Source organism: Lactuca saligna, chromosome 5, assembly GCF_052625555.1.
Source record: "Lactuca saligna cultivar CGN05327 chromosome 5, ASM5262555v1, whole genome shotgun sequence".
NCBI lineage: Eukaryota > Viridiplantae > Streptophyta > Magnoliopsida > Asterales > Asteraceae > Lactuca > Lactuca saligna.
This window is the reverse complement of record NC_136421.1, coordinates 54,369,999-54,389,994: the sequence shown is the minus strand read 5'-3', so window position 1 is coordinate 54,389,994 and position 19,996 is coordinate 54,369,999. Positions and strand designations below refer to the sequence as shown.

The 19,996-nt window shown below is 39.1% G+C and overlaps 1 protein-coding gene and 1 pseudogene across 1 annotated transcript; one reads left to right on the top strand and one right to left on the bottom strand.

Annotated features, from left to right (window-relative positions):
- Positions 1–1,627: 1,627 nt before the first annotated feature.
- Positions 1,628–3,333, top strand: LOC144996930 (uncharacterized). Its single transcript, XM_078956722.1, has 2 exons — positions 1,628–2,291; positions 2,379–3,333. Exons 1-2 carry the CDS (start codon positions 1,722–1,724, stop codon positions 3,168–3,170), a joined length of 1,362 nt encoding a protein of 453 aa, XP_078812848.1. The 5' UTR covers positions 1,628–1,721; the 3' UTR covers positions 3,171–3,333.
- Positions 3,334–7,735: 4,402 nt separating this feature from the next.
- On the bottom strand, positions 7,736–9,443 carry LOC145047125 (F-box protein At3g26010-like; annotated as a pseudogene).
- Between the last annotated feature and the right edge of the window lie 10,553 nt (positions 9,444–19,996).

Genomic DNA, 19,996 nt, shown 5'->3' with positions numbered 1-19,996 from the left:
TTGTGATGAATAAATATAGTTTAAGAAAACCACCCTATTTTTACCATGTGCTCTCTCGATTTTGCTCAAAGTCACCAATTCCACATTGGCATTTCAATTTCTTCAAAACGACATATTGCAATTGTGCTAACTTTATTTTTGGACTTGTTCTATTTGAAAACTTCTGTTCTTACCATGCCAAGAAACTTATAATTCACCGTTTTAAAAACCGGTTTTTTAGTTGAACCGGTATGGTGACTGGTTCCCGGTTCAACCGGTTCGACCGCCGTTTCAATCGATTTCTATAATTATCATATTTTTTTTTCCTATTTTCCTACACATACATACATATATAAATCATGAATTTGACGTTACCAGTTTAAATATTAAAAATATATATAAAAATAAGTTGTTGATCAATTCAAATACATTAAAATAACACATAACCATAAGTTTTAGTGTTTTATATCAATCTATATACGTTAAAAAGAAAATATAATATAATACTGAAACAAAATATAATTTTAGATGAATACAAACACATAAAAAAACTTTAACTTTATAACATATATCATATGTTTTTATTTAGAGAAAATTAAATAGATTTGAAAAAAAATCACCAAAGTTTATTATGGAAATTGTTCTTTCTCATGTGTTTTTATTCGGTTTAACTGGTTTATTTTGACCGGTTCAATCGGGTTTTTCTAAAAGCCGGCCGGTTCAATCTGGTTCAGAAATCGACATAAAACCGGTGATAGTTGAACCGTTCTCTCATCTGGTTTTCGGTCCAATTGGTTCGACCGTTTGGTTCAAACCGGTTTTTAAAACATTGGTCAACAAACCAAATTTATAGTTTATACACCATGTATACTCATCAAATAAGCGATATTTATATACTGGAAAAGTATATTGTCTAGCTAACATCCAACTATCCAAGTATACAATAATCTCCAAGACAATTAGGTTGATCATGACAAACTCACCACTCCACACCTAGCAAATTGATCTTACAAATCATTTTCCCGATATAGTAATAAGTCACGCTATCTATTTCTCTTCTTTGACTTCCATAGAATTGAATAAAAGTGTAATTTCGTTGGGTTTTTTAAGCAAAACGTTAAGTTCGTAGAGTTTTCTTGAACTCACAAAACATAATTGAGATTTTTTGAATGAAAACTTCATTGTACAAGCCATTTTCCCATATAATAATCTCCAAAGACAATTAGGTTGATCATTACAAACTCCACCACTCCACACCTAACCAATTGTTTTAATATGGGGATCATTACTTTCAAAACCAAATTTAATTGGTAACCATTGGCTAACACAACTTTTTTTTGCATTATTAATTCGTTTTGGCCTTTGGACTTTAATATCTATACGTTTAATATATGTGGATCTTTGCTTTAATGTGATCAAGTTGCAAAAGAGGAAAGTTGGCCTAATAAGGCAGTTGCTGAATCAGTGTGCTGAACTACAAGCAACAAAAACAAACGCGGTTTCGGATGGTCCTCATCCCATTCAACGCCATGATGCATCATCGTTCCGAAATCCGAACCTTATCCTTAGAAATCCAGTGGCCCTGTGTTTAAACCACTATCTCACGCTTTGAGTCTCTTTGACTTTGAAATTTTATTGGTCAAAGTTCTACATATTGGTAAGAAACATCGTGGAAAGTCCACCTCCTTGTCGAACCAGTATATAACACCATGTAAAGGAGTGTTTTATCGATATCAGAAAAAATGGAAGGAAAGCTTTACGAGGCATCTTTGAAAGGCGACGTACAAGCAATCAATGAACTACTCCATCAAGACCAACTTATCCTCGACAGACTCTCACTCACCGCCTTCAATGAAACCCCCCTCCACATCGCCGCCATGCGCGGCCATCTCAATTTTGCCACGGTGGTTCTGACCCAAAAGCCGAAACTTGCCATGGCCTTAGACAGCCAAAGACGAACCCCACTCCACCTTGCCTCCGCCAATGGTAACCTGGAGATGGTGCAAGAACTTATACGGTTAGGAAGTGGCGGCGTGTGTGGTTTTCAAGATCAAGATGGGTTAACCCCTCTTCATTTGGCAGCCATGAACGAGCATTTGGAGGTTATGAAGGCTCTGATTCAGGCGAATCCTCAAGCTGCTAAGGAGACGCCGGCGAGTGGAGAAACCATATTGCATATGTGTGTTAATTATAATCGGATTGAAGCTTTGAAAGTGTTGATGGAGCTGTGGAACGAAGAGGAGTTAGCCAAGATCACAGATCATAATGGAAACACTCTCTTGCATGCTGCTTCTATCAATAAACAGATACAGGTATATTCTCTAATCTTTAAGCCCAAACAAGTCAAGGTTAATTATACATTTGTTAGGTTCTATTAATAATTGATAAATTTTGTCCAGATTTTAACCTATTTGCTGAGTATACAAAGTATCAAAAGTAATGGAAATGCTGTAAACAGACATGGATTAACGGCACTAGATGTTTTAGATCAATCCCCGAAAGATCTCAAAGGGTTTGAAACACAACAGATTCTTATGGAAGCGGGTGTTTTAAGAGCAAATGGTCTTCGACCTCTCTCTAAGCCTTTACAACCATCAGCAGTTCTCTCTCAGATTAAACGAAAGGGTTTCCTATCAAGAACATGGGCTCGGTATCTAAACGACGACAAACAATGGCTGGAAAAGCAACGTGGGATTCTCATAGTTGCCGCCTTAGTGGCGGCGGCGATGGCTTACCATTCCGGTATCAATCCTCCCGGAGGGGCGATTACTGACACCCAAAATGGTCGGTATTCTCTTGGAAACGCAGTTCAAACGGAAGTAGATATGGATCAGTTCAACAGTTTCGTGATGTATAATACAATCACTATGATATTTTCGTTGGGCATAGTTGTTATCTTGATCACCGGATTTCCTCTGAGAAACAAGTTCTTAATGTGGGTGCTTACGCTTGGAACACTGTTCACGGTGGTGTTTATGGTGGCTACTTATCTGCAGTCGATAGCGATGATGGCGCCAGATGGGTATGTGGATGTGACGAGTGTTTGGGTTTGTTTGGTTTTGCTGTTGGGTTGTGGGATCACCGCGTTGATTCATACCATTTATTTTGTTGTTTGGGTGGTGATGAAGCTGTCAAAGCGCAGGATGCCGGAGACCAATGCAACAAGGAACCAGAGTGTGGCTGAAGTTTGATTTATTTATTTATTTATTCTTTTAATTCTTAGATAATATGTCAATTTTTATTTTTTTATTTTTTATTTTTTCTGTTTAGTTGACGTAGACTTCAACCCTTTAATTGTGAAAATATATCAAGTTTGATTTGTATCTATTTTCAAGGTTTTAATTATTTTCTGCATACCAAATGAGTACCAATTTTCTATGGGTTTTGTAGTTAAAAAAAACAAGATTCAATTTTGTTTTCTACCCATTCACTTTTACTATTCAATATTTATGTTTGGTGTTGGTGATTGCGATTTCGGTAAAAGATCACTTTGTAGTTTGCAAGTAACCCGACCATGCCAATTTGATTAATTATGATTGAACAAGTCGAACCAAAGAAAACTCAATTGTCTCGAGGAGCACACAGTTAGCCAAAGCATGCCAAGAGACACTAAAAAGGGCCATTTTTGGAAGGCGACATCCGTCATTAATCCATCGTAAATTAGTGGCCGAGCTTAAAATTTATATATAAGGATCCAAACATTATCAATAAATATTCAATACAGTTATCGTATTCACTACATTAAGTATGTGTAGCATCAAAACCAGTTAATGAAATAATAGTTTTGTCATATTATATATATATATATATATATATATATATATATATATATATATATATATATATATATATATATATATATATATATATATATATATATATATATACACACACACACACACATTGTCGGGTTTTATTTAAAAAATTGTTTTCAAACTCAAAGATAGCAATGAAAGCAATTTATAATTTGAATAACATAAACTTTTTTTTCTCGCCGATTGATCATCTTGCATAGGATGGAAACAGGGCAGATCCAAGCCCAGGGCGAGTTGGGCCACGACCCAAGGCAACAAATTCTAGTGGGGCATCAATTTTTTAAAGCTTGTTATAGGTATTATTGTATAGTTGAGCCACATCTAGTCGGCTAGTCCAGTAAGAGATCCATTTTCAACCCCTATTGCCTCTAACTTGACTAGCCCGGATCTACGGGCGTTACAATTTTCATCGGGACGGACATTACTGCTAAGGGGTTTCCTCAACAATAGATATCCTAAAGGCAACCATGAAGGGGATAGAGTACACCGCTGAACACATCGTTCACAACACCTACAGGTTATGAACCTGCTAGCGTTCCACGAGACTGTCTAGAAGGAGTCTGTGGTCGTTATCCATACTCCGCTGAATAACTAGGTCAACAATAACAACATCGAGGCCTCTCATCTGTTTATTACACACCAACTATCTACCCATGTTCTACCCAACCTGACCCACTCAGTTTATGTATATCACAAGTGACGAAATGAAGTGACATTACACTGAGAGATTTAAAGAGTTGTAGATCACTAGTGTAAATAATTGTAAGTTATGTTTATGCTTATGTTTCTGTATTAACGATGACATCCCAAACGTTTGAAGATGAATAAAAATACGTTTCTTCGAAAATGTTTTAATAACGTATTTACCGTGTTTTTCTGGGAACAAATTCCGCAACATTTTTATAAAATGAAGTACTCTGATTTTCATAAAGCATAAACAAAATCGGTCTTTTTTGGCCGTGAAAATGGGGATGTCACAAAAATCCTAGATTAGGTCCCTTGAGATAGATGTTGTTTTAGGGACGTAAAGTGAGGATAACGGGAATGGGTAATCGGGATAGTGACTGGTTGGTGAAATTAAATATAATTTATTTGTTGTGGGTTGAAAACCCTATATGCTCACCAAGCTCCCAAGCCTGACCCACTCAGTTTTATTTGTATTACAGGAAGTGGCGCAAGGGCGTAAGATGGATGAACCATCAAGTTGTTTTTTTTACAAGTCTGCATATGTATATATTTGTTGAATGACTTGTAATGTTATCGTTTATGCGTATTGGTCTGTATCGGAACATGACACCCCGAGTTTTGATTATATAATGAAAATACATTTGTTTTATGAAATGCTTTGGTAAACATTGTTTTATCATGTTTTGTTTTTGGGAACAAATTCCTGAACTCTTTCAAATCAAAAGGATTTACTCTGAAATTATTTTAAAAGCATAAATGAAAATCGGTCTTTTCTGGCCGAGATTTTGGGGATGTCACACGTCCCGTTGCTCAAAAGGCCAAAATTCATTAATAGCATCTCAAAGCCCAATAAGGCCCAACTTCCAAATTAGGCCCAAAATCATCATGGACCTAATCCTAAGAAAGTCCATAGTCTATACATGTCCCAAAGTCAGAAGTCCAATGGCCCAACAAATCCCAAACCTTAAAAGCCTAAAATATAGACCAAACCCATGAAGGTCAAACCCAAAAGTCAATCTACTAAGTATGCCTGCCAATACGCGCAACGTACCAACTGAGTACACCCAACATACTTACCAGATTACCAATCCACTCCATTAAGCACTTATTGTAACACCCATAAAATTTAAGCCAAATTAAAACATTTTATCTCATTCAAAAACTTATCCAAGGGTGGTAATTCTGGTGGAGTCTTGTCTGAAATGTTCGACGGGGATATATTTATGATTCATCATATTTTAAATCGGTAAGGGGATAGATTTGAACTTAAAATGGCTCTTTGTATATTTGTTTGTTTTTTGAATCTTATTCCTATAAACAAATTTGTTCTCTGTTTTGCAGATCGAGATTGAGTTGTAAGATCAAGTTTTGAGATGCTAAATTTGATTTTAAAATCGGATGAAAACAATTGTCTAAACTAATTAAATAGTTTTGTAGATGTTGAGATTGGTTGGAGAAGGAGATCGAGAATGGAGGGTCATCAATGGGAAAATGGTCACTTGTAGAGAGGGATCGAAGAAAATAAAATTACATAGAGAAAGAGTGAGAAAGGGTGGTCGGTGGTGGTAGGGCGGCAAAGAAGGCAACATATGATGGCAATGGAGGGTGGTGGCAATAGAGGGTTTTCACCGACCGAAGATAGTAAGTTTTGAGAGGTATGTTGGTTTGACATGAGATAAAACAAAAGGTGGAAGAAAGAGAGGGGGGGGGGGGGGTTGTGTGAGCCCCAATATCTAATTACCATCTCTTTTTAATAATAAGTAACAAACAATAATAAAAGAAAATTTCCATCAAGTCAAGTCGGTTAGGGACCAAATACGTAACAAAAAAAAGTTTAAATAACCTTCCGAGTTCAAAAAATAAGTTAGGGACCAAGTACTCAAATTAACCCAAACCACAAGGACCATTCATATAATTTTACTCTTAAATCAAAAGATTTGTTTTGATAAACTTGGTAAGTACACAAGTATACGGAGGTTTGAGTTCAAAGTTGAGTGATAGATGCAGGATTTGCCATCTAAAATCATCTATATAAAAAACGATAAACATCAAAAGGGACAATAGACACTATGCAAGCAGCCACCATTGACAATGATTTCTGAAACCTCAAAACTAATTGGCAGTTGATTGCAATTGTATTATAAACAATAATGCAGATCTACACGGAAATTTAGGAAAAATGACTCTTGAGGGTGACTAACTATTGCGTTTGTTTTCATTTGGTCCCTTTTTTTGTACTTAATATACTATCGAACATGTTGTTTATGTTCACCATAACCCTTTTGACCGACTTTTGACCTGTGATAATTGGTTAAAGGGTTATGATGAACACAAACAACAAGTTCGATGATATATTGAGTACAAAAAAAGGAAAATGACTAAAATGAGAACAAACTCAATAGTTGGTTACCCTCCTAAGTCATTTTTCCCGAAAAGTTAAATGAAATTAAAGTTGCAAAATTATCAAAGACTACAACCTTCTTTGGCCATAACGTATATGAAGAACGTTTTGGAGGGATAACTTCGTTAAAACATGGTCTATGTTATGTTTACCTTAAGATATATTATGGTGATGTGTCTGTAAAAGCTGCATGATATTGTACATATTTATGTTGTATCTTATCCCATAAATTCGATCTTAAAGCTAAGTAAACTAAAAAATTACAGCACTTGTGATTCCATTCGTTTATAGACTTGTCTAAAATCCATGATACAATAAATTATTTGATTGAAAATGTAAATGTAGTTATGAAATGTACCTGCTTAGTCAAGATTCCATAATAAATATTCAAGTACATTACAAAGTTGTACATATATGAATAATGTTATTTTATGGGTTCTGTTTCGAAGAAAGCAATAATGAATCTCATAAAGTCATTCATATCAGCTAAAGATGACATAAGATTTGCTGTAAATGAGTAAAGGGAAAATGACTCTTGAGGGTAACTAACTGTTCTGTTTGTTTTCATTTGGTCAATTTCTTTTTTTGTACTCAATATACAATCGAACTTGTTGTTTGTATTCACTATAACCCTTTGACCGGTTATCACAGATCAAAAGTCGGTCAAAAGGGTTATGGTGAACACAAACAACAATTTCGATGGTATATTGAGTACAAAAAAAGAAATTGATCAAATAAAAACAAACAGAACAGTTAGTTATCCTCAACAGTCATTTTCCCATAAATTTAAACAGCAGTAAGATATAAATAAACAGCAACATCATATATCCGATTAGTATTAGAAACACCAAGATGCTAAAAATATAACCATATATTTCTTATCAATTGTCCGATAGATTACTATATTTAAAATAATAAATAAGGGCTGCATACTAGCTTAGGCCATGCTGCTGGATGGGAGGAACTGCGGTAGGCCAGCAGGGAAGAACAAATGGAGAGAACAAAGGGAAGAAGAAACTTATAACTCTGGCATCTCGAAGCAAACAAGGTAACGTCAGAAGCTTCTTTTCCATATCATATTCCACAATTCTAATCGTAAAGGAAGGAAGGTCAGCCGGACACCAAAAGAAGAGAATATCTTTATTAAGCGGATGGGGCGAAAGGAGACCCATTTTATTCTTGTCGATATTTTTATCTCCACATTTCATTTCATCCAACTCAACTTTATGCAACAACAACCACTCACACTCACCACCATTCTCATTTCCCACACTCTGTAATTCCAACTCCTCCGAGAAAAATAGAAATATCTAAGTCGATCAGCATACTCCCCTAAGCAGCAGTTCCCTGAGATGTAGCGGAAATGGCGTACTTGATTTCTTATCTCATGTGGAAGCTTAATGGTTCTACATTCACCATTATAAGGATCATAACAGAAAATACCACTATTTGAAACAGAATTCCAATATAGCAATCCATCACAAACCACAGCACTAGGACACCAACTATCCCATCCGCAGAAAAATCCATGATCATGAGTCGAATTTGACATGAAGTACTCCTCCCTCCACCTCCCTGACACCGAACAAAAGATTTCTAATTTTAATGTGTCTGATAGATCCCAATGCGAATTGCAGTTAACTACTTCAATACGAACAACTTTAAAACTTCCTCGTTCATCGTCATCGTTACATGAATATCGGGGATTACATATAAACCCAATGTACACTGTTTTGATATTGGTTGGAGGTGGAGGAAGAGGAATCCATTGCTTCGTTAATGGATTACAAACAAAGTAAACAATTGGATTGCGAAGAGGCGCACAGCATAAAACCAATCCGTTGTTTGAAGCCAAAAACTGTAAAATCTCTTTTTTAATGAAAGATAAAGAAAACCCTGGAGATTCAAAACTGGGAAATCCGAACGCTATCGGAAGGACGAATTTTGGGGAACGAGAGTTGCGATTGATAATAAAGACCGAAGCAATTGTTGTTTTGATGATAATTCACGTAAAGTCGAATGAAATACGAACGTGAAATTAAAGAACGAAAGCGTATTGAGACGCACTTACAGATATTGGCTTGCTTTTGAGGGAGACGTATTAGGATTTCGATTAAGAGCTCGTCAGTGAGCTTATCAAACACTGTCATACCACCACCACCTGATCCGGTGGACTTTTCGTCGGAAAATCGCTGATTCCCTCTTCTTTTCCTGAAGCTGTGAGAACTCTCTAAGAATATACCAGCAAATGCCCTTTTCAAGGCTTTATAGATTGCATTAATCGCTGTCATTTGTATATGTTGTTCAGTAACAGCGGCGTAGCTTAGCAATTGGGTTTGAGCTCCATTACCGATGCTTAGATTAAACACCAATATGTTACGTTGGAATACTAGTAGTACGATGATCTTCAGCTTCTGGGAGAAATCTATGTGGTTGATGAATGTTCTACAATTGGACCAAATATAGAGGGAGCTAGTTCTGTACTTTTTTCGATTAAAGTAAACGAAAAGATGCTTTGCTCCTTAAACTCATCCAAAGCTTTTAAGGTGAAAGAGGACTAAAAGAGAAAAGAAAGAACTAGGAAAAAAACTGAAGAAAATAGTGCATGATTTTTCTGAATTTTGACTGAATGTTTTTATTCTTTGTCAATAACCTGTTTCAAATTAGATTATAAACTATTGCAAAACATCGATAAATTACTATTATATGGTTTGCCAAACCTTAAATAACAATGAGCTATATTATTTTTGCTAAACAAATTCTAAGCCATTTGTTATTTAGTTTTCATAGAGAATAACATAAACTCCACTGATGGTTTACATTAGGTCCTGTTGTTTATGTATAACTTTCGGGTTTTGAATAGTTCTGGATTGTTCTTAAAATAGTAATAACCGATACTCGATCTATATCTCAATTCGGATTGTCGGGTTTTATGTAGGGATGGGTATTTTTGGAAATACCCGAAAAATTACTTGCATGTTATTTATTGGATTCTTATTATATTTGGGTGTGAATGCAATTTTTTATGATTAATTTGGGATCGTGAATGAAGTGGAGCATATGCTTATATAAAAATTGATTTATATGGCTATCAAGCTTCAAGTGGGAGTGGCTTTAGGTTGGTCATTTTAAAGTGGAGTGTATAATATTATATGCCACTATATTCTGTAACCATTCATTCAATTTTCAATCATTCAAAGTAAAGTATGTGCATAAAAAAATCATTATATAAATATACTAGTAAGGGGAACAGACAAATAACGTAAGGTTTTAATTGAAGTGGATAACAAGATGAATTTATTAAAGTACATTGCTATTATGGGCTATAAATAAAAGTGCATTGCTATAATGGTAAAAAAGTATAAAATAATGAAGACCTACAATGCCAATGACCTGTTTACATCTAGCTGCTATTCGAGCCTTGCGACCTCCTTTCTAGTCGAAGTGGTCTTTAGAGTCTTAGGATGCAATGTCAACAAGTTGTCCATAGTTAGCCAAAAAAAATTGTAAAAACCAAAAAGGCTAAAGGTGCGTTTGGTTGTGGAAGACTGTTTTTATTTTCTATGAAAATGTTTTTAGAAAATAGAGTTGAGTTTTCATTTTCAATATTCATTGAAAACGTGTTTGGTAGGAACGGGTGGAATTTTCATTTTCCATCTTAGAAATTTGGAAAACTGTAAAAATCACTTTTCTAATTACATACAATTTGGAAAACTAAAAATTTTCATTTTCTTAGAAAACTTTGCAAAAATTAAACGAACCAAACGCGTTTTCAAAATTTCTGTTTTTCTTGAAATTTTTTCCTAGAAAACTGAAATTTTTTCCACAACCCACCTCCTTTTAGCATGTTCTTCCTTCTTAGAAAATTTCACATTCGTAGAAAAGACCACCGGTAGAAGACAAATAAGCTACATAATAAACAAAGATTTTTGTTATTTCTTCACTACAAAAAAGGCAACCTGTAAAAAATAATTTAATGGCTTAAATCATTGTATAGTGAAAAATACATTATCTAATTAATACCCCTATAGAGAGAAGTTTATAGGTTAGTGTTAGTTTTAGGTCAAGTTTGAAGATCGTTTGGTTGATTTCTTGAAATGTTTTAGTCCATTTTCTTTATCTTTTCTTCTAAAAAATATAAAATCAAATCAAGTGGTAATCAATAGCTTCATGGGGTAGATAACAAAGGAATTCTAGGGTGAAGTCATGAGATGATATCTAATTAAATGCACAAACATTGTATCAGGAGAAACAACAAAACAAGGTTAGCATACATCTCATTTCCAATATTTTTTGCTAGAATTCTGATAAAAAAGAATAAAAAAATAGCGTAGAATCAACCAAGTAAATCAGTAGAGTTCCAAATCAAAAACATAAAATCTCCACATCATTGTGACACACATCCACATTGGTAACATTTTTTTGATTTTGACCTGGAGTAATAAAAAATGCAAGCAAATACCACCTTGATTATTTGAAAAGAAAAGTTAAGATGGTGTTTTCATTAACATAAATGTTGGTAAAGTACCAAAAAAATCTTTCAATACTTTGAAGATCCCTAATTGGACTAAAGAAATAGGAAAGTACTGCAGACTACTTTACAAATTCAACGTCCAGATCAAATTATTTTGCAACTTTCTTATGTAATATGGTAGATCTTTAATTCCAAAGGGGATCTTTCCTTCCTTTTTTTTTTTTTTTTTTTTTTTTCCTTCTAAATTTTAGAAAATAATATAAAGAACAATCAATTTGTTTGTTTGTAATGTGAACTATTTGCGTCGTTAAAAAAAACAAAAGGTATAAACCAGCTTTCGGAAGAAATACATTGATGGTGTGAATTTTTGTTTCAGTCCCTATACTTTGGTATACCTTTTGGTCCACTCGTGGTATCACGCAATCGCATAAATATTTCCACAATCATCTCCATTAGAATATTTACCATATTTAGTTAGTCAAGGTTCACCATGTATAGTTATTTTAGGTGTAATTGAGCAATTCAATATTAAAATCAATATCTTAATATGGTATCAAGTGCTCTCTTTCTCCTCTAAGAAATCTCGATCCCCACTGCCATCCTTCTTCTCAAACCTGCAAAATCATCACAATCATGTCAGAAAAATCAACTCCTTCTACCACCATCATTCATCTCACAGCCACTACCCACTTCCCTATCAAACTAACTGCATCTAATTTTCCTGTTTGGAGAAAACAATTTCGTCACCCTCATCGGACTTGATCTCCTCCACTTCATCGATGGTTCTTCAAAACCCCCCACTAAAACCAATGTTGAGTACTCTCACTGGTATAGGCAAGATCAAATCTTGTTCGGCGCCTTACTCGGTAGTTGCACAGATGCTATACAACCCTTGCTATCTTCTGTTGAAACATCATATGAAGCTTGGTCCCGTCTCACCACAAGCTATGCCAATGCTTCCCATTCCTGAATCATCTCACTTAAATCTAAACTTACCACCAATCCAAAAGGATCACGCACTGTTACCGAATATCTTCATGACATGCGATCAATTGCCGACGATCCGACCTTAGCCCAAAGCCCGGTCACTGATGAAGACTTGATGATTCACATCATCAATCAACTAAGAGATGACTTCAAAACCATTTTCGCTGCTATCAAAGTCTAGGAAAACCCAATTACTTACTCCGAACTCTATGACAAATTAGTAGACTTTGAACGACTTTTGAAGGAAACAATAATTCCTCCTCCTGATGTTGTCACTAGGGATGAGCATAGGCGGGTACCCGCCTCATTTGACAAGAACTGGAACTGGAACCGGAACTGGTGGTTCCTAGAAAGTTAAAACCGGAACCGAAACCGCTCTAGGCGGTTCTTAAATTTTTGGAACCAGTCCCGGAACCGGCGGTTCCAGTTCCGAGAGCAGGTAATCTGGTTACATTAAGTTTGTTAACTTTTGTTGATAAAACCGCAACTTAGTTCGATCCAAATCGAATCAATTCAGATCAAAGAGGGACAGAATCGGACCAATATATTCTAAACCGGTCTAAGTAACACACACATGTTTATATGAAATACTAATATATATATATATATATATATATATATATATATATATATATATATATATATATATATATATATATATATATATATAGGTTTCGGCGGGTACCCAGCGGGTAGCGGTTCCGAAAAAAATGAGAATTAGAACCGGAACCGATTAAGGCGGTTCCAGTTTCAAAAGCGAGTACCCGGTTCCGATGCTCATCCCTAGTTGTCACAACCAACTATACCTACACTTCACGTAATGGGTCTATTCCTCCAAACAGGTCCATGCTTCCTTTGACTCCAATCAACGGTCAAATCATGGGTATCATCCGAGATCACATAACTCACGCCCACAATGGTCAAAACCGCCAAACTCCTACACCTGAAATCGCACCACACGCTCGAACTCTCACTGCCAATTATGCTCCATCGATGGCCATGATACGAAGGAATGTTGTAAACTCTCACGGTTTCTACGTGAGAACAACATTGAAATAAACAAAGGACCCGTTGCCAACACCACAACAACTAGAATAAACCCAGTTCAACCCACTTGGCTCTTTGACACCGGTGTATCACATCACTTTACATCGGATCCATCTAACCTGCAACCTCCAATGGACTATGGAGGGCCTGATGAAATTGTTCTTCGCAATGGTATGGGTCTCAAAATTACTCATACCGGTGACAGTAGTATCCCTACACCGTCCTGTTCTCTCTCCCTACCTCATATATTATGTTGTGACAACCCGAAACTTTTATTCTGTATGATTGGTCAACTTTATCAATACTAAACATGATTTTGTTATCTTTTAACGCAGTTTAAGGATTTGTTTAAGTGTTCTAAGCTTGAGTACAACTGGTAATGAGTTTAGGAATGAGTCAACAAGTCGTATAGGGACAAAACCGGGTCATACACCCTCTTGGGAGGTGTGTACGGCTGCACACACGGGTGTGCGGCCGCACACCTACCCCCCAGCTGCACATTCCCCTCTATATATAGGGGAGACCCCTTCATTCATTCTTTTCCCTCTTTGGTTGCAGTCTACTTTCTCTCTCTAGAAAGTTCATCCAAGAACACTCTAAAGGCCTAAAAAACGTGAAGTATTCCATCATCTAACTTGTTATACTGGTAAGATATCTTGATCTAAGCCTAAATTCTTCATGTTCTTCATTTCCTTGAAAGTGTACAGTCACACACCTCCATAAGGTGGCCATACACACCTTAAAGACTCTCCAAAGTGAGAGTTTGGCCCCCTATTTTCTAGTTGGACTTGGTTTGAGCCTTAAAACACCTAAAAATCGACGTTTTGAGCATAAATGAAGAGTGTACAGCTGTAACAACCTGTTATTTCAAATAAATATATTGACTAAAAGTCAACTTCTTTTGTAATCTTGTGTGAATTAATAGAAATAGCATCAAAATTAAAGTGTTCAAAAGGCCCAATTTGAGAATACCATGTGATAAATAGCGTGATGTGGTTTCCAACAATATAAAGAACAAAAAAATACGAGTTATAACGAAGAATTTATGACCATTTTAAGATTCGTAACAATACCGGTAAAACGTTGTTAAGCGTAAAATACAAAGTTTCAATAAAATACTTTACAACCTTAGGCTTATAAATAAAAGTCGTAGATATCGTTAAGCTGTAATTATGCATAAAAAGAACGCCCAAATCTAACTTCATATGAGGAAGTTATGATTTTTAGAAGTTTCAGAATAGCAGTAGACGGCTAAAAACTCGAAATAGAGTTCGAGCCATTTTTAGCCGACGCCATCTAAACGAAAGTTGAATATCTCGGCAAGAGCATCGCAACTGTAACACCCCGAGATTCAGGTGCGTTTCTTTTACCCTTATTCTTTGTCATTAGTCATGATTAGCCCTTGTGTGGAGAAAAGTTAGCAAGTGAGTACACTAGGCGTACTAGAGGGGTACGTTGCGCGTACTCGTGTGCTTAGTTTGGACGCAAATCGCCAAGGTACGCTGGGCGTACCCAGAGTTACACTTACTCCCTGATATAAATGTCGGCCAACTTTTCGGCCAAAATACTCTCCTGAATCGGGATAAAATGGGCGCTCTTGGTCAATCGATCGACGATGACCCAGATCGAATCCACTCCCCGAGTGATCCTGGGAAGCTTAGTGATAAAATCCATCATGATGTCTTTCCATTTCCACAATGGAATATCCAACGGCTGCATCTTGTCGTGAGGTCTTTGATGCTTAGCCTTGACCTTTCTGCAGGTCAAGCACCGCTCCACGAACCATGCCACATCCGCTTTATGCAGGGCCACCAATAGTCCATATGAAGATCCCTATACATCTTCGTCGCCCCGGGATGAATGGAGAACCGAGATTTGTGCGCCTCCTCCATCAGAACCTGGCACACATGCCTATGGTATGGCACTCACACCCTACGATGTAGTGTCAGTAATCCTAGGCTGTCATAGGCGAAGGAGGACACCTGCCCCACGATCCGCTCGCTCTTCCGATGTTCCTCCTTCATGGCCTCCCGCTGGGCCTCCCGCATCCACTCCAACAGCGGAGTCACCACTGTCATCCTCAGGTAGATATCCCTGATCGGTGCTACCTTGCGGCTAAGCGCATCGGCCACCACATTGGCCTTACGCGGGTGATAAAGGATCTCGCAATCGTAATCCTTTACCACGTCCATCCACCGACGCTGCCTCATGTTTAGATTCGGCTGATTCACGAGGTACCTCAAAGTCTTATGGTCCGTGTAGATGGTAAAGCGAACCCCATAGATGTAATGACACCAAATCTTGAGGGCGAATACAACAGACCCCAACTCCAAATCATGTGTCGGGTAGTTCGCCTCGTGAGGCTTCAGCTGCCTTGACGCGTAGGCGATGACATGACCTCTCTGCATCAATATTGCGCCCAAACCTAAGATGGACACATCGCAGTACACAACAAAATTTTCCATGCCCTCTGGCAGAGGTAAGATTGGGGCCTCGCATAATATCTGTCTCAATGTCTCGAACGCAGCCTGCTGCTCAGGCCCCCAACGAAAGATCACGACCTTCGTTGTTAGCCTAGTCAGAGGTACGACTATCTTGGAGAAATCTTGGATGAATCTCTGATAGTAACCGGATAATCCTAGGAAACTCCGAATCTCGAATGGAGACTTCGGAACCCCCCATATCATCACGGCCTCCACTTTGGCCGGGTCCACTGAGATCCCGTTCTGGTTGACGAGGTGCCCAAGGAACTGCACCTCACGCAACTAGAACTCACACTTGGAGAACTTAGCATACAAGTTCTCCCTCCTTAAAGTCTCCAGAACCTCCCGCAGATGCTCCTCATGCTCCTCCTGCGTCTTGGAGTAAACCAAGATGTTGTCAATAAACACTATCACAGATCGGTCTAACATCGGTCTACACACGCGGTTCATGAGGTCCATGAACACGGCAGGAGCATTGGTGAGCTCGAAGGGAATCACTATAAACTCGTAGTGGCCATAGCGTGTCCGAAACACAGTCTTCTGCACATCCTTCTCTCTGACCCTCATCTGATGGTATCCTAAACGTAGATCAATCTTGGAAAACCAAGATGCTCCCTGAAGCTGGTCAAAGAGGTTATCAATCCTTGGGAGTGGGTAACAGTTCTTCACCGTTACCTTGTTCAGCTCCTGATAATCTATATGCATCCGATGCGACCCGTCCTTCTTCTTCACAAACAGAATCAGGGCTCCCCAGGGAGAACTACTCGACCTAATGAATCCTTTGTCTAACAGCTCCTGCAGCTGTATAGAAAACTCATGCATCTCAGGAGGAGCTAGCCGATATGGTGCCTTGGCTATCGAAGCCGCATCGGGGACTAGGTCGATCCTGAATTCCACCTGCCTCTCCGGAGGTATCCCAGGAAACTCCTCGGGGAATATGTTCATAAACTCATGCACCACGGGCACATCGCCCACCGTCTCCTTACCCGCCTCTCGGGTTTCCATAACATAGGCAACATATCCTGTGCAACCCTGCTGAAGGTTACGCCTAGCTCTCGCTGCTGATCATACCGTTGGTCCTTGCTGTGGCCTCTCGCCCTGAACTACCAACTCTCCCCCACTTGGGGTTCTGATCCGAATCAGTTGATGCACGCAATCTATCACTGCTCCATTGGGGCTCAACCAATACATGCCTATAATCACCTTGTCCTACCTCAACGGAATAGGAACCAGCTCTACCAGGTAACGCTCCTCGAACAGCCTCAAAACACAGTCCCGATAGACCTCCGATGCTCGTACTGACCTGTCATCCGCAAGCTCGACCTCTAGAGGGCAATCCAACATGCCCGAAAACTCCGGAAACTTCTTGCTAAGCACAAGAGAGACAAAAGATCAGGTGGCACCCGAATCAAACAATACCTGAACTGGGATTCCGTTCACATGGAACGATCCTAAACAAGGCACATGATATATCAAAATCACAGCGACATACTATAAAAACATAAGGATAAGAAATCATACCCGTCACCACATCGGGTGCAGCGCGTGCCTCCTCGGCTGTCACCTGAAATGCTCGGCTCCGAACCACTGGAGCCTCCAACTTGACCATTCGGCCATCCACAACCCATCATGTCGCTATAGTCGGCGCCACTGTCGGCGCCGCTGCTGCTGCCAATCTAGGGCAATTGTCCTTTTTATGGCCCTTTTGATTGCAATGAAAGCAAATCAGGTCTTACATCTGTATCGTCGAAGTAGGGGCAGTACAATCCCTCCCAAAATGCCCAACCTTGCCGCACTTATAACAGCCTAAACCTGGCCCAGTACGACAAGCTCCCTCGTGTGACCGACTGCATTTTCCATAGGGGTCCCACCCTGACTGGCCTTTCGGCCTACCATCGGATCCCTTGGGCTTCTTCCCCGAAGCCCCCGTTGTCTTCCCCTCCTCTTCCTTCCTCTTCCAGATGTGCTCCAGATCAATCTCCTTCTCCCTAGCCCTGGCAATCATGGAATACAGGGTAGGGCAAGCTGAAAAACTAACATGCTACCGGATGTCAGCTCGTAGCATGTCATGGTAGTGGGTCCTCTTAATGTCCTCATCACCCGCATACTGGGGCACCAACAAAGCCCTCTCCCAGAACTTGGAGGTGATCTCTGCCAGTCTCCGTAGCCTGTCTCATATCCAAGAATTCCCTGGCCAGCTGTTGAAGCTCTACAGCTGGTGCAAACTCTGCTTTGAACCGGGTCACAAAATCCGACCATGTCATAGCCTCAACAGCCGAGGCTCTTAGAGAGTCACCAACCGACTCCCACCAGTCCCTAGCCCGGTCCCTCAAATACCCTGCTGCAAATCGTACCTTCCACCCCTCGGGGAAGAAGCTGGTCAGATGTGTAGACTCAATTTCCGCAATCCATCGTCTGGCAATAATGGGGTCCTTCACCCCGTGGAAATATGGCGCACCACTCCCTCTGAAGTCCTTAAAGGACAGTGTGCGTGGTCCTGACTGGCTGGTCGCCATGTCACTCTGGAACGCCCTGAGGTGATCCTCCATCAGCTCAATGATCCCCTCCTTGATCGACCCGAAGATAACTGGCATCGCATCAAGGATACCCCTCATGATCTCAGACACGATGAAATCGCGTAATTCATCATCCACATGCTCAGATCCTTCCCCCAAGCCCAATCCTGACCTGGATCCTGAACCTCCTGCTCCATGTCTCGAGACCACCATTCTGAAACAATAACATCCAATTGGAAGGGTCACATATACTTCCTGGAGGTCACACACACTTTCCAAGTTTCCCGATTCCATTTAGGCCCTCCTCGGTTCGAGTACAGATCCTCTGCTTTCAATAGTACGAACCCATACTACCTTCCACATCTATCCGTACTTTCCTCAAGAATTGCTTCGACTTCACCAAGTCCCTTTTACCGATACCCCTTCCATTGACCTCATCCTAGGCTTCCCTAGGGCACTCTCCGACCTACTCTCCGCCATCAGATGCACTAAGAGTCCCCACCACCTCCCCCTAACTAGTTTGCAGATACTGTTATATATCCGCTCTTTAGTTAGTTGAAGCTGGTCAGAACCCCCGTAGCACAAAGCAAGCAACATTCGTGCCTTGAGTAACTAAACCAGGCATAACCTACACAAGCTATCCTACTGCTAACTAAACAATCCTAGCATACAGCTCATACAACAGGCACATAAGGCATCCTTCCTAGATCCTTAGCCCTAACTAGCATGCAATTCTCAGAATCATATATCAAGCACACACGACATCCTCCTAGATCCTTAGTCCTATTCTAGCATGCAATTCTCTGAATCAAAACCATATAACATAACATAACAAGTATGGGTATCTTGGGGAAAACTTACTTGATCCCGGCCGGTCGCACGCATCACACACTTCGTCTTTCTTAAAGCTTCTTAGTTTAGACTTTAGAAAATAATTTTCCTTGAAAGATTTTTTTGTCCCTCGGTTTGAGTCCAGACACCCCTGAGGGAATGTCTGAATCCCTCAAACTAGGGCTCTGATACCAACTTGTAACGACCCAATTTTCACGGCCAAAAATTTCATTTTTGAATTAACGCATTTAACAAACATTTTGCCAAAACATTGTAAATAAAACATCCATTACAAAATCATAATGTTGTATTTCAAACCATAACATCATAAGTATTGAAAATCATAGTACAATCCCAAAAACTTCTTGCGGAAACATGTGTGTGTGTGTGTGTGTGTGTGTGATGCGCTGCTACACCGCCGACTCTTTCCCCTTCGACGAAGAGGTACCTGAAACCAAAACCAAAACTGTAAGCACAAAGCTTAGTGAGTTCCCCCATCATACCACATACCATACAATATCGTCAGTATCTTTCAACTGGTAACCTTCAGCGGTATCTTTCAACCGGTAACCTTTATTGGTATCTTTAAACCGGTAACCATCATCGGTATCTTTCAACCAGTAATTAACATCGGTATCTTTCAACTGGTAATTGGGGACTATTTCACCCCCTACTAGTAGCATACAATTAACAGATATAAGCATACAGTCAGGCATATCCGGGTACTGACCTACCCTTGGGTCCTAAGGACCACTGTCAGGGAAACTAATCCCTAC

Bases quoted from the DNA above. Each gene is read 5' to 3' on its own strand.
- LOC144996930 (XM_078956722.1), top strand. From the start codon at position 1,722: ATGGAAGGAAAGCTTTACGAGGCATCTTTGAAAGGCGACGTACAAGCA. The intron at 2,292-2,378 runs GTATATTCTCTA...AATTTTGTCCAG, and splicing joins CTATCAATAAACAGATACAG to ATTTTAACCTATTTGCTGAG.